At 28.5% G+C, this 15,585-nt stretch overlaps 4 protein-coding genes across 4 annotated transcripts; 3 read left to right on the plus strand and 1 right to left on the minus strand.

Annotated features, from left to right (window-relative positions):
• Positions 1-1,515: 1,515 nt before the first annotated feature.
• On the plus strand, positions 1,516-2,727 carry GO595_010833 (exonuclease 1; the record flags this gene model as incomplete). Its single annotated transcript, XM_067913555.1, has 1 exon — positions 1,516-2,727. One exon carries the CDS (start codon positions 1,516-1,518, stop codon positions 2,725-2,727), a length of 1,212 nt encoding a protein of 403 aa, XP_067769571.1.
• A 438-nt stretch (positions 2,728-3,165) lies between these two features.
• GO595_010834 (cytidyltransferase-related domain containing protein) lies at positions 3,166-4,203 on the plus strand (the record flags this gene model as incomplete). Its single annotated transcript, XM_067913556.1, has 1 exon — positions 3,166-4,203. One exon carries the CDS (start codon positions 3,166-3,168, stop codon positions 4,201-4,203), a length of 1,038 nt encoding a protein of 345 aa, XP_067769572.1.
• A 4,390-nt stretch (positions 4,204-8,593) lies between these two features.
• On the plus strand, positions 8,594-9,628 carry GO595_010835 (60S ribosomal protein L3; the record flags this gene model as incomplete). Its single annotated transcript, XM_067913558.1, has 1 exon — positions 8,594-9,628. One exon carries the CDS (start codon positions 8,594-8,596, stop codon positions 9,626-9,628), a length of 1,035 nt encoding a protein of 344 aa, XP_067769573.1.
• A 4,775-nt stretch (positions 9,629-14,403) lies between these two features.
• On the minus strand, positions 14,404-15,096 carry GO595_010836 (uncharacterized protein; the record flags this gene model as incomplete). Its single annotated transcript, XM_067913559.1, has 1 exon — positions 14,404-15,096. One exon carries the CDS (start codon positions 15,094-15,096, stop codon positions 14,404-14,406), a length of 693 nt encoding a protein of 230 aa, XP_067769574.1.
• Positions 15,097-15,585: the final 489 nt, after the last annotated feature.

Consider the following 15,585-nt stretch of genomic DNA (forward strand, 5'->3'; position numbering starts at 1 on the left):
ACACGCAAAAGGCTCTTTTGAACGTGGATGCCGCTGTTGCCAACGCCGTCGTGGTGTTATCCGTAGCTATGGAATTAATATGTGCAGGAGATGCTTCCGCGAACGTGCATCACTCCTTGGATTTAAGAAATATGACTAAACAGAACATCCAATAAATTCTTTCACTTGCTTTTATATTATTTACAATTAATGAAATATCAGAATTAATGGATTTTGTTCAACAAAATTTCATAACTTATATTTTCTTCCTTCTCTTTTTAAAATTTGAGTTTATATCAGATATTGTGAGAAATTTTTTAATTATTTTTTTTTTTTTGCAAGGTATGTGACCGTTAATAAAATGTTTTCTGTTGTGAATGCAAAGAAAGTCCTTAATTATATTGATTTCTATAATGGATTTTTTGCTGCAGTCGCATTAGTTCTTTGGCAGCTATCAATGAAAGTAAAAACATATCCAATGATTATTCCATTTAATGATGCTTCTGTTTCGTACCCAAAAGCTGAAACCCAAGTTTTTCCACGAAACACCCTTGAAACATATTGCTATTTAATGGCAACATCAATTATTTCAATTGCATTTTCATTAACAAAAATATCCAAAATATTTCGTAGCTTTCAACTATTTACATGTTTTTGGATGTTTCTAATAGCTATTGGTACATCAGGTGCTATATGCTCTTTTTTCAAAGGTTTTGTTGGGTGGCCGCGCCCCGATACATATTCAGTATGTGGATATAATTCAACATATGAAACATGCACGTATAAGTCCAAAGATAAACAATTTGTTTCATGGCCATCTACTCATTCTACATTATCAATGTCGTTTTCTACGTTTTTTGCATTATTTATTCAAAAACTTTTGAAAAGAAAAAACATCGCAACTGACTTTTTTTGTCTTCTTTTTTTTGTTTTTGGAGTATACGTTGGGGCCACTAGAATCAAAGACTACAAGCATCACCCAGATGATGTAACTGCCGGATTTTTCATTGGGTTTTCGATAACTTTTTTCCTTTGGAAGACAGCAAAGAAGAGAATTTTCATAAAGGAAAAGAAAGAGCTTAGCATTGAACTAAAAAATAATGATACAGTTGATCAATATGACAAAAAAGAAGAAGATCTTGATTACATGCTTGAGGTATCATGATTTATCAAATTTTATTTGTTAGTAATAAATATTAATAAATTTAGATGTTCTATCTTAAAAACAAAGTGCAATCCTTATACAAAGAAAATCACACACATATTGTAGTTTGTAGTTAATCGTAAAAATGATGTTATTCTTCTTGGATGAAATACCACATAGAAAAACAAGAATGAGATTTTGTTTTTGAAACAACGAACATTGGTAATTCTGTTTGAGTATTATGCTTATGGGATAAAAAATGCACTATAATTTAAAAATTAAACAATTCATATGAAAAGCTTTTCTGAATACGATGAGTCGGAAAATTTTGGAGAACGTTTGGAGTGCCCCTAGAATTCAACTTAAATTTTCGTTGAAAGTGTATCACTTCAATGGGAATTCAAGGTCTGCTTCCGGCTGTTCGGGATGCCACAGAAATTACGAACATATCTAGATTTACAGGAAAAAAGGCCGGAATTGATGGATTTGTATGGCTTCACAGAGGGTGTTTATCATGTGGTAGAGAACTTGCAAAAGGACTTCACACAACAAAATATATATCATACTTTATGAAGAGAATTCAAATTTTGATTGATAATAGAGTCCGCCCTTTAGTTGTTTTTGATGGAAATGATTTGCCTGCCAAAAAATACACAAACGAAAAGCGAAGACAAAAGAGAGCAGAACACAATAAACTTGCAGAAGAATTTGAAAAAAGAGGTTTAAAAGCAGAAGCAGATTTTCATTATTCAAAATCAATTGAAATTACACCGGATGTTCTTCACCCACTCCTCACAACGCTAAAAAAGCATAATATTGAGTTCATAGTTGCACCATATGAAGCAGATGCACAACTTGCATTTCTTGCATATAACCATATTGTTGATATTGTAATAACTGAAGACTCAGACCTTCTTGTTTACAAATGCCCTCGGACTGTTTACAAACTCGAGCAGAATGGAAATTGCCATCTTATTGAGCTTACGAAAATATTTTCAATCAAAGAATTTTCAGGAATGACCCATGAAATGTTTGTAGAGTGTTGCGTTCTATCAGGTTGTGATTATCTTCCATCCATTCCAAAAATGGGAATTCGAACAGCTGCTAAAAAAATGCAAATGTATCATTCTGGTCTTGCCATCATATCAAGTCTTCGTCTTGAAGAGAAATGGGACGTTCCTCCTAACTACGAGTCAGACTTTACTAAAGCTTGTTTAGTTTTCCAACAACAAAAAATCTTTGATCCAAGTACACGTACCATTCATGGTATATATGACAATAAAACAACCGACATTACAGAGTCTAACATTACAAATGAACAAGCCATTGGCGTTGCTCATGGAATCCTTAATTCCAAAACATATGAACCGTTTGATCTCGACGGTTTTCAGACCCCCTCACAGGGCACCCCAAATAACCTCACACTGTATTCAATTCCTGTTTCTCATTCAGCAGCATCAGAATTTAAGCCACATTCCTCTTCCCAAATTACTCAAACTTTACCTCTTAAGAGGAGCTCTCTGTTTAATCCTCTCATTCCAACAAAAAGAACATCATCAAGTCAAAAATTCATTCCTCCTTCTTTAAGACTGAGAAAAATATAATTCAGAAATGAATGTAAATTATGTAACTAATTATATATTTTAGTTGAATTAGGATTAAAAATCCTTTTTCGAATGTTAATATTAATGTTTGAATTAATAAAATTTTATTGTTTATAAAATTTTTTATATCATCTTTAAAACACATGATCAAAGAGTTTTTCTTATGTTTTTTTACATAAATATGTATTCGCAAATATTTATCTTCTTTGGATTAAAACAATTTTTTCATGATTCATAAAGAGATTAATGTATTTTATAGTATTTTTAGACATAGAAATCAATGCCAGTGATATTCAATTGTGAATCATAAAACAAATACACGTTTTTCTCCATGAGAAAATATTTTGAATACTTTACTCATCGCAATATTCCCAGAAATTTTTTTGACTGTTATCACAAATTTCAATTAAATTAACCGAAACAACCAACCATTTTCGAATGACACAGCCTAAATACAACCGTGTCTACGTCGACGGATGCTATGATCTTGTCCACTTCGGTCACTTCAACTTCCTTCGTCAAGCATCACAGCTTGGAAAGGAACTTTATGTTGGAATTCATAATGACGAAGAAATCAAACTAAACAAAGGTCCTCCTGTTTTTACACTTCAAGAAAGATTAGAAATTGTTTCATCCTGCAAGTGGGTTACTAAAGTTATTCCCAATGCACCATACACTGCACAAGTTGATTATGTTAGAAATCTTGGTTGTGAAGCATGTGTTCACGGAGACGATATTGTTCTAAATGGCGACGGTCATGATTGTTATGAAGAAATTCGTAAGGCTAACATGTTTGCAACTGTTCCACGAACCAAAGCCATATCGACCACCAACATTATTGGTCGTATGCTTCGTCTTCCAGCATCCGAGCTTCCTGAAGACATCAACCTTCCAGCTATCCGAGAAATAGCCGGATCATCAGCATCCCTTCATACATATATTCCAACCACCCATCGAATTGCTCAATTTTCCAATCAAAATGAGCCCAAATATGGCGACAAAGTTATCTATGTTGATGGTACATTTGATCTTTTACATCCTGGACATGTCTCATTTCTTCGTAAAGCCAAAGAATTAGGCGATTACTTAGTTGTTGGCGTTCATGACGACAGAACAATGGAATCCCTCATGTGTCCATCGATGCCAATTCTTACACTTCAAGAACGAGTCCTTAACGTTCTTGCAATGAAATATGTCGACGATGTAATCATTGGCGCTCCATATGTGATCACCAAAGAGCTAATGGATCAAATTAATCCATCGCTTGTTGTTGAAGGTTCATCTCCATCAAGGTTAAATGGCGAAGATGCGTTTAGAGTACCAAAGCAACTTGGAATATTTAAGGAAATACAATCCGATTATCCAGAATTTACTGCGAAATCTGTGGTGCATAGGGTGTTAAAGAATTACCAACAATATGCAAATAGAAATAAGGTAAAGGAAACTTCTGCATATGAAGTGCATCCAACCGAATAAAAAAAATTCTTTCATTGCATTTAAAATATTATTTTTTAGATAATTTAAATGAAATTTCATTTGTTAAAAATTATCAATCAAATGAAAGATTTCTTTATTATAATATTCTTTTTGCAAAAATTTAGAATTTTAAGCTAACCTATAGTTACATCCTTTTTTTAATAATAATAATAATAATAATAATAATAATAATAATAATAATAATAATAATAATAATAATAATAATAATAATAATAATAATAATAATAATAATAATAATAATAATAATAATAATAATAATAATAATAATAATAATAATAATAATAATAATAATAATAATAATAATAATAATAATAATAATAATAATAATAATAATAATAATAATAATAATAATAATAATAATAATAATAATAATAATAATAATAATAATAATAATAATAATAATAATAATAATAATAATAATAATAATAATAATAATAATAATAATAATAATAATAATAATAATAATAATAATAATAATAATAATAATAATAATAATAATAATAATAATAATAATAATAATAATAATAATAATAATAATAATAATAATAATAATAATAATAATAATAATGTAAAAATGAGTGTATTGGATATCCAATACTTAAGTATTTCAAAAAAAAAAAATATTAAAATTATTATATTTATTCAATAATTTCTAATTTGTTATGCCTTTTTCATGAAATAATTGAATAACTTCTAATCGATGCTTCTTGATTGCTTTCTTAAGGGCTGTTTCCAATAGCATGTAAATATTCCATATATAATTTCGAAACATGAAATTATTTCTATAAATTTTAGGTTAAACAAAAAAACATCTTTAGCATAAACATCAATTCCTTCATGTTCAAGAAGTAATTTAACTATTTCTATGTGGCCATTTTTAGATGCAAACATAAGTGCTGTAGTAAATAACTTAAATAATTTCCAAATATTATTTTGAAATATAATATTACCAAAGTAAATATTAAACAAAACAAACAAAAAATTGCATAAGCATTGACATCAATATCTTTTTGCTCAAGAAGCATTTTAACTATTTGAGTGTAACCTCTTATAGATGCACGAATAAGTGCATTGAAAAATAATTCGAATAATTTCCAAATATTATATTAAAACAATAAATTAACAAATTAAATGTAAAAAATAACAAATAAAGATCTTGAATATTAACATCAATACCTTTTTGTTGAAGAAGCAATTGAACAATTTCTATACAACCTATATCAGATGCAAAACTAAGTGCTGTATCATATAATTTAAATAATTTCCAAATATTATTTTGAATTCCAAAATTATTAAAATAAATATTAATTAAAAAGGATAAATAGTTTTAGCATTAATATCAATTCCTTTATGTTCAAGAAGTAATTGAACAAAATAATAATAACCAAACTTTGAGGCGTAAGAAAGAGCTGTATAAAATAATTTAAATATTTTCCAAATATTATTTTGAAATATAAAATGAAAAAAATAAATTTTATACAAAACAAATAAATATATTTAGCATTAATATCAAAATTCTTATGCTCAAGTATTGCTTTAAATAAACCTTTACAGTGTTGATATGCACAAATTACTGGTGATTGGTAATTAAAAATCATATTAAAATAATAAATTCTTAAAATAAATTTCAAATACATAAAAACAACTATAGTATTAAGCTCAATTCTTTCTTGTGCAAGAAGTGCTTCACCGATTTTAATATTATTAGCACATAGTACATTATATAAGAATACTTCAAATAATTTGAAAAATCCCCAAAAAATATTGATAAGAAATTTTAATCAAAAAAAAATTCTATTTTTAGCATTGATATCAACTTTTTCATTTGAAATAAGTAATTTCACAACTTCATTACGCTTATTTAAAAATGCTTTCATAAGTGCTGTTTCAAATATTTTAAATAATTTCCAAATATTATTTTCAAATATAAAATTATTAAAATCAATATTAAATAAAACATAAAAATACCCTTAGCATTAACATCAATTCCTTCTTGTTCAAGAAGTAATTGAACTGTTTTTATGTGACCATTTTGAGATGCATACATAAATGCTGTATTAAATTATTTAAATAAATTTTAAATATTATTTTGAAATATAAAATTATTAAAATAAATTTTAAATAAAACAAATAAATATCTTTAGCATTAACATCAATTCCTTCTTGTTCAAGAAGTAATTTAACGATTTCTGTACGACCGTTATAAGATGCCAAAATAAGTGCTGTATTAAATTATTTAAATAATTTTTAAATATTATTTTGAAATATCAAATTATTAAAATAAATACTAAATAAAACAAATATATACTTTTAGCATTAATATCAATTCCTTCTTGTTCAAGAAGTAATTTAACCATTTCTGTACGACCGTTATAAGATGCCAAAATAAGTGCTGTCCAAAACAATTTGAATAATTTCCAAATATTATTTTGAAATATAAAATTATTAAAATAAATTTTGAATAAAACAAATAAATATCTTTATCATTAATATCAATTCCTTCTTGTTCAAGAAGCAATTTAACTATTTCAGTATGGCCATTGGTGGCAGTAAGCATCAAAGCTGTTTGAAATAATTTATATAATTTCCATAAAATTTATGTGAAAATGTTTTAATAAATTGAAATAACATATTTGGATTTGAAAATTGTTCCTTTTTGATCAAGAAGTAATTTTACCACACTTATTTGATTATTAGTACAAGCACATGCAAAAGCTTCTTTAAATAACTAAAATAAAATAGTTCTTTTTCACTAAATTCAATCAATTTTTGCTCAATTAATAATTTAACTATTTCCACATGTCCATATTTTGATGTAAGCATAAGTAATGTTTTAAATATTGTGAAGAAATTCTAAATGTTATTATTAAACATCAAATTTTATAAACAAATTTCAGAAGAAAAGGCAACTTTATCAAAATTATTAGCATTTCTTTTTTGCTCAATTAGAAAACTAAAAAGTTTTATATTCAGAAACACATTGTTTTTAAATAATGAATCAATAAGTTCATTAATTGTATATTTATTATTTTTATTCTCATAAATATACATAAATATATCATTTTGATAAAATTTAATTGCTATATCCAATTCAGATTCAATTGATAAATTATTTTGTTCACATAAATGAATAATTTCAAGATTTCCACCTGCAACAGCATATTTACAAACATTATTTATATTTGCACCATTCATAAGTAAGTATCTAAAACATTTAATAGATCCAAAAAATGCTGCATAATCAATTAATGTCACATCTTTTGTATTAATGAATGAATATTTCTCATAAAGTGATGGTTCGATTATTTGATTATAATTAAAGTTTTCTTGTGATGATATTTCTTGAAGTTTTTCTAGTTCATCATTTTGAATCATTTTAGCAATTTCATTTGGATTAACACCTTCTTTAACATATTGTTTATGAAGTTCCCAATCATTCTCTGAAAGCTTTAAATAATTATCAGTGAAATATTTAAAAAATGGAATGTAACCTTGCATTTTTAATTGATCTATTGTTTCATTTGTCATGTAATGTACAAAATAAAATGTTTTTTTATTTTGAATTAAATTTTTTGAGATTAAATTCATTTCAATTAATTTCGCTAATAGAAAATAAGATTCTTGTGAATTTATAATAAGAATATAATTCGCAAATACATTAATTAATTTATCTTGATTACTTTTGTTTAATTCTTTTTCTTTGGTTTCAATTTTGTTTAGGAAATTAACATAAATATTAAAATCCTTCTTTTGTGAAACAAATGATGAATAAATTAATTTGCTAAGAGTATAGTTAGGATATGGTGAAAAATCTAAATTAAACATATCCATAATTTTATCAACAGAATCAATCATATTATCTTCATTTAAATTAAATATAATTTCTTGAAATGATTCTAATACCTTTACTTCATCAACTAGGAAGTCATGAAGTGCTTTTACTTGTTCGAGCTTGGCTTGACTATTTCCCATTCGAGAATTTTTTGATTAATTAAATTAGGTGACAGAACGATAGATTCAGAATTTTAAAAAAGTGAAAAAAACATATATTCTCGAGAATAAAAGAAGTAACACATCGTAATTACTATATCATTAGAGTATAAAATATTCCATAATGACCGCATTCACGTTTCAATGTTGTTAGAAAAATATAAAATCAATTAATTATTTCCAAAAATAATTTATAATATAAAATTTTTCAATTCATCTAAGAAAAACGTGTTTTCTAAACTACTACAAAATATGTTTATTACAAATATTAAAATATTACAAAAACATTATGAACATATTTGAGGCACCCCAAAACCTTTCTGATTTGGGATGCCCCATAATTTGAATTGATAACCGCATGGTCGAACCTTTTCTCTTTATGTCTCATCGCAAGTACAGTGCTCCACGCCGTGGTTCTCTTGGTTTTCTTCCACGTGGTCGCGCCTCTCATGTTCGTGGTAGAATAAGGTCATGGCCAAAGGATGATCAATCCAAGCCACCACAACTTCAAGCATTCCTTGGTTACAAAGCTGGTATGACACATGTTGTTCGTGAAGTTGTTCGTGCTGGATCCCGTCTTAACAAGAAGGAAGCTGTTGAACCAGTTACACTCATCGAAACACCACCAATGGTTGTTGTTGGTCTCATCGGTTACAAGGAAACAGTCCATGGTCTTAAACCAGTTACTACTGCCTGGGCTAGCTTTGTTGGTGAAGAAATGAAGCGTTGCTATTACAAGAATTGGGCTCAATCCAAGCAAAAGAAGGCCTTCGGCAAACTCGACAAGAAGGCTGATGACATGAAGAAGCGTATCCAAGACATCAAGGAACAATCCTCAGTTGTTCGTGTTATCGCTCACACCCAACCAAAACTTGTCAAACTTGGTTCCCGTAAAGCCGAACTCATCGAAATCCAAATCAACGGTGGTGATGTTGCTGCTAAAGTTGACTATGCCGTCAAACTTCTCGAAAAGACAATCAATGTTGGAAACGTTTTCGCTGAAGGCGAACAAATCGATCTCATCTCCGTTGGTAAAGGCCGTGGTTGGGAAGGTGTTATCCATCGTTTTGGTGGCAAGCGTCTTCAAAAGAAGACCCATCGTGGTCGTAGGAAGGTCGCCTGTATTGGCCCATGGCATCCAATGAGAGTTCTTTGGACCATTGCACGTGCCGGTAACAATGGTTTCCACCACAGAACTGAAATGAACAAGAGAATCTACAAGCTCCAACTCGTCGAAGGTGGAAAACTTGATGAAAGTGGTTCAACTGAATACGATATCTCCAAGAAGTCAATCAACCCAATGGGTGGTTTCGCTCATTATGGTAATATCACAAACGATTTTCGTTATGATCAAAGGTTCCGTTTCTGGTGCAGTAAAGAGAACAATCACACTCAGAAAGACAATCAACGCTAACACAAAGAGAATCGCCACCGAAGATATCAACCTCAAGTGGATCGATACAGCATCCAAGTTCGGTCATGGAAGATTCCAAACCAAGGAAGAGCGCAACAAGTTCCTCGGAAAGCTCAAGCTCTCAAAGGTCGCTGCTGAACAAAAGAAGGAGTAAACGAACTCTAATTATTAATTTCTGTTTTGTGTTTAACTTAAAAAAAACACTTTGAACGAGAGAAAAGAATTACAAGAAAACTTTTCTTAACTGAGATTAGATAAATTGACATTTTGCATAATAAAGAATTTCATTTTTAATGTGCCGTTACACATCAATACGTCAATATAATTTTTATTGTTTCAGAAGAGGTTCATCTCATGTGTAAAAGAATATTAGAATATTAATAATTATTAATCTATGTTTTCAAAACTTTACAAATTTTTTGTGATTTCTTTAACGGTCGTTTTAACATCAAAAAAGAAAATTTCAATTTTCGAAAATGAAATTAAATCTTGTGATAATATGAAGTAGCGTTAATACATAGTATATTTATTCATTTTCAAGTGACTCAATCAATTTTTCCAATTTTTCATTACCATTAAATCGATCTTTAATTTGCATGCATATTTCCTTTGCTTCATTTCTGTTTTCCTTTCTAAACGTCAAATCTTTCTGCAGTAATTTATCATAAATTTTACTTGACTCTTTATACTGCAAAATTTTCTTGCACATTATAAACAATTCATCTTCGTAATGTGCCGCATCACACATTTTACATAAGTAAAACACAACTTTATCTCTTACGAATTCCAAATTACACTCACAACACAATTTCACAAATGCCTCATACAACAAAATCGTATATTTCTCAGACAATGGAAACATTTTCTGTATTGACTCCAGCAATCTCTGTGTGCCCACGTTAATTACGTCGACAGATTTCAAGTTCAATCCAACGAAAACAATGAAATCGCACCACTTCTTAAGTTGTTTTTCGGTAATATTTTCGCGCAATGAAATGATTGAATAACCCAACATTCTTCCGAACTGTGAAACGATTATTGCGTTTTGGTCATCAATTTTAGCGAACTTTTCATTTATTAATATGTAAAATGAGTTCAGAAGTTTATTTTCCAATTCTTCGTTTAAATTATTTGAAGAATAATAACAATAATAAAATTGTAATGCATTAACATTAGTTTCATGTGCATTACAATTTATGATTAATTTTTCTTGTGATTTTATTAACAAATCGAACAAATCATTTAAGTTGGAATCAAACACATCTAAGAAATTCAAAATAAAATGTGAAATTTCATATAAAACAGTTTGGAAAACATTTATATTTAAGTTATTATCATTAAATTTCTTAATTTCATTTGGAAATATTTCATATACAAAAGATTTAAATGAATTTAACAACTTAAAAATATCATTAAAAACAGAAGAAATTATCGTAAAGAATGTTTTGATTGAACATTGTGCAATATCTTGTCGTTCATCTTCCCAAACATTAATTAAAGTTTGTAATACAAATTCCCAATTTTCTTTTGTATAATTCATTTGTTTTACTAAACTCCATAAAACGTCGAATGAACTTAATGACACATTAATTGATTCTTTTTGTGATATATATTTAAAAGTAATTTCGATGAACATTTTAATAATGTTTTGATTAACAATATTATATATACATTCATCACATATTCGATTAAATAATGAAAATGCAATTGTAATATTTTCTTCATCATTTATATAATATATTGGATTTAATATGATTAATATTTCATTAAATCCTTTATTTAAACATTGTGAAGATTGTGCAAATACATGTTTTAATTGATTTAATAATTTCTTCTTCTTTTGTTTCGAAAGATTTTTTATGATTTCGGAGCCAAGTTTTAAGATACCTAATTCAGTAATATCGATAAAAGCTTTATTAATGAAATCGATAAATAATTCGAATAATTCATTTTCAAGATTTTTGTTTTGGAATAAATCCATAATAATTGGCCAAAGGATATCAAATCGTGTTATATTTGAGATTATAAAGTCGGTGATGAATTGTGTTGGAAAAGGTCGTGTAATAATTAATGATTTTAATATGTTTATAATGATTTCATTCGAGAAATGTGACGCAAATGATGGCGATAAATTATTTTCATAATTGTTACCAAAGATTGACGCAAATAAATAATCCCATTGATCATTACAGATCTCTGGTGATAATTGTATAAGTTGGATTAAGAAATTGTTCCAATCTTTGTTCTTTTGATTGATTTCATATAAATTTCGTTCATCTTCAGTCATTTCTTTAGTGTTACAAAACAAATCGAAATTTATTATTGTTTCAAATGTTTCATTTTCGATTTTGTTCTTATAGTTAATATAAAACAATTCATAAAAAGAATTTGTTACTGATTGAAATGATTGGAAATTCGAATATTTTAATGAATAATTTATTATGTCTTTGAAATAAGAATAACAATTTACATAAAGTTCTTTTACATTAACATTTTCTTCTTCTTTGTCATTATTATCATTAAAAAATGAATGTAATATTCCAAACGTTATCTCAATTGGTGAAATAAGAATAAAATTGTTTTCATCTTTTAATATGTTTTGATATTTTTTAGATGTTAAATTTATTGTTAATGAGTTTAATGGTTTCCCATTCATTTGAATTAAGTTATTACAACATTTAATTAATAAAATGAAAAAATTTATTTCTTTTGTTTTGATGAAAAACTTTTTAATGTTTTCATTAGTTCGAAATACAAATGAATGAAATAAATATAAAGAATATATTAAATTAGTTGCTCCATATTTAAAATATGAAATATATTCATTAAAAATTGACATGCATAAAGACGGATGTGTTAATGAACAGACTTGTATGAAGCTTATGATGAACGGAAGTGACTTTGGATCATTTAATGAGGAAATAACTGTTCCTTCAAAGACATTTCCAAGTTTTGGACATGCTTCAAAGACCTTAGAATGTGTGGTTAATATGGTCTCTAAGATGTCAAATATCAAATCAATGGGCGCTGTGCTTATAAGAAGAAATTTGAGCGGATCATTGATGGCAATACATGATAAATCATTAAATAATAGAAATAAGATAAAATGAAGTGAGCCACCAAAACAATCGGACAATGGGCCAAACTTGTTGTGACAAAATTCTGTAAATGTGGTTGATGAATTTGTATTATCAATTTCTTGTACAACTGTATCTAAAAGTTGGAGAAAATTGACATATGACGTCCCCGAAATAGATGAGTCGGTATGACACATAAGAGATATAGAAATAGAAAAACATGATTGAATTTGATAATAGTCAGGAAAATTTTTGTTAATTGATGATGAGGTAAAATAATTTAAATTTCGTGATTGTTCCCAATCTATACGTTCTATATCCATACAAAGACATTTTGTAATTATGGATAAAGATTCTCCTGAAAAACAATATTGAAGAATGCCATCAATTAAAATCGGTGTAAAATTGATTCTGATTTTTGAATACTTCGGATTTTCATATATAAGAAGAATTGTATTTATTATTGGATGATTGATTTGAAGAATTGGAAAAGTACAATTAGTTAATGAAACAATTGCTTCTTTCGCCTGATTTCGAAGCTCTTTTGGAGTTAGAACACCGCTAATTTTCTCGAGTTCTGTCCCTAGTTTGCTACTGAAAAGAGGCATTACTAAATAACGATCATTTACATTCAAAAAAGCATTCAATTACAGAAGGTTTTCAAAAGAATAACAAACCGTTTTCCAATATTCTGAACGAAGAAATTGGTTTGCATATAAAATAATAAAGAAGTAATATTATTAAAGATATCTCAAAATATTTTTCATTATTTGATTTTCGAAAAATTATTTTTATGCATATTTGCAAACAAAAAACATATTTGATATCCGATGTATCTTTTTTGTGTTCAAGGTTCAGTACGATCCCAAGTAATAATGTTAACACCAATTGTTTCTTTTTTCAAAAAGTAATTTATTTTCTATATTACCAAAGTGGTTGTCAAGACGCACACAACATTATTATGAAATATGAAATTATTAATATAAATTTTTTCCTAAAACAAGCAAACACCTTTAGCATTAACATCAATTCCTTTTTGTTCAATAAGTAATTTAACTATTTTTGTATAACCATTTTAAGATACTAACATAATTGCTATAAAAAATAATTTAATTAAATTCCAAATATCATATTGAAATATAAAATTATTCAAACAAATAAATATCTTTAGTATTAACAACAATACCTTCTTGTTCAATGCTATAGAATATTATATGTCTCCGAAAGATATTTAATTGAGTTAAAATCACAAAAATCATAATATTTACTTATAAAAATGATTGAACATTAATTCATTCAACAAGATTTTATAGGAGATAAGAAATAATTATATTTTGCGCATTATTATACAAGAAAAGAAATTCTTCAATTAAAACTCCTTGGAACAGCAGTTACAAGTAGATTTTTTTTTAATATTCTAAAGAACTATCAAAGAATGACTGGGAACTTCATAAGAAAGACATAAACCAAATGAAATAACAAATATAATTCGAAATGAATAAAATAGAATAATTTCAATTAAATCTTTTATTGATTTATCTAATAACAATATTTCAAATGCTTTCTAATATAGCCATATTTTGATTTATATATATATTCATTATTTCATCCTCAAATTTGAGATTTTCATATATGTTTTTAATTCATGAAAAAACTCATATATAGATTACCTCATGAGAATTATTTTTACATCACTGCTCATATCCACTGGTCAGTTTCCTGCTGGAGGCATGTTGCTACATTTGCTTTGTGTACTACGTCTTCATCTATTTCACTCTTTGATTCCATAGAATTTCCCGCTATCTTCTCATCTTCTTTTCTCTTGTGGCGGAAGAGAAACACCACTGCGCCAGCAATGATCAAAACTGCAGCTACGCATCCGCAAACGAGGCCAACGAGCGCGTCCTTACCGAGCGAATTCGATTTCAGATCATTTTGAGCGAAAAACACATTGACCAACGAGTAGTAACTGAAATAAGTGGAATAATGAAGTATCGAGTACTCGTAGAAAACAGTGCTCACGTAAGCAATAGTGTGTGATAGGTCGATGAAAGAGGCCATTTGTGATAGCGAAAGGTACGAGCAAATGACCACAACAGTTTGCGTGAAAGAGAGCAAATGAACAAGCGAAAAAGTTGGTGAAAGAGTCGAGTTGAGGGAAGACGCTTCTGTGAATGAGTTTGTGAATGTATTCGAGTTAGTGGATGCATTGGAGCTGGTGAAAGCACTTGTTGGATCTGGGATCCATGTGCTTGATGCGACTTTGGTGTGTGATAATGTGAGAGTATGTGAAAAGGTGAGCGTAAGCGAAACAGTATGCAAATGTAACTGAGTTAAAGTTGGTGATAATTTTCGTGACTGCGTTTGCGAGAGTGTTGTTGAGGGCTTCATTGTTTGTGATAGAGTTAATGAATTTGTAGATGTTAGAGATGAGATAAAGTGGAAAATACAAATTGAGACAGTGTTTGTGATAGCGAAATTGTTTGGGATGAAACTATTGTATCATATGGAACGAGTGTGTTCGAGTCCGTAAGCGAACTTGTCCAAGTTGATGTAAGGGACAGTGCGTTGGCGTTTGACAGCGTCTGCTTTCGAGATGGGGACAACGTGCTTGACGTGACATAAGTTGTGGAAGAAAGCTAACTGAGGGCGTAAGAAATTGTCTTTGTGACAGAGAATGTAATTGTTTGAGATGATGTTACACTTCCTGTTAAGAATCTTGTGCATGTCTCAGAGATTGTCATTGATGAATTTTGAAGTTGGAGGAAATCACTACCGCCAGGCACTACGGTAGTGATTAAGGAATGACCTGATGTGTACGTGCTTGTTATTGAGGAGACATAGGTTACTTTGTTGATGCCCAAGCTCGCCAATGTGGTT

This window comes from Histomonas meleagridis (assembly GCF_020186115.1).
Source record: "Histomonas meleagridis strain 2922-C6/04-10x chromosome Unknown scaffold_61, whole genome shotgun sequence".
Taxonomy (NCBI): Eukaryota; Parabasalia; order Tritrichomonadida; family Dientamoebidae; genus Histomonas; species Histomonas meleagridis.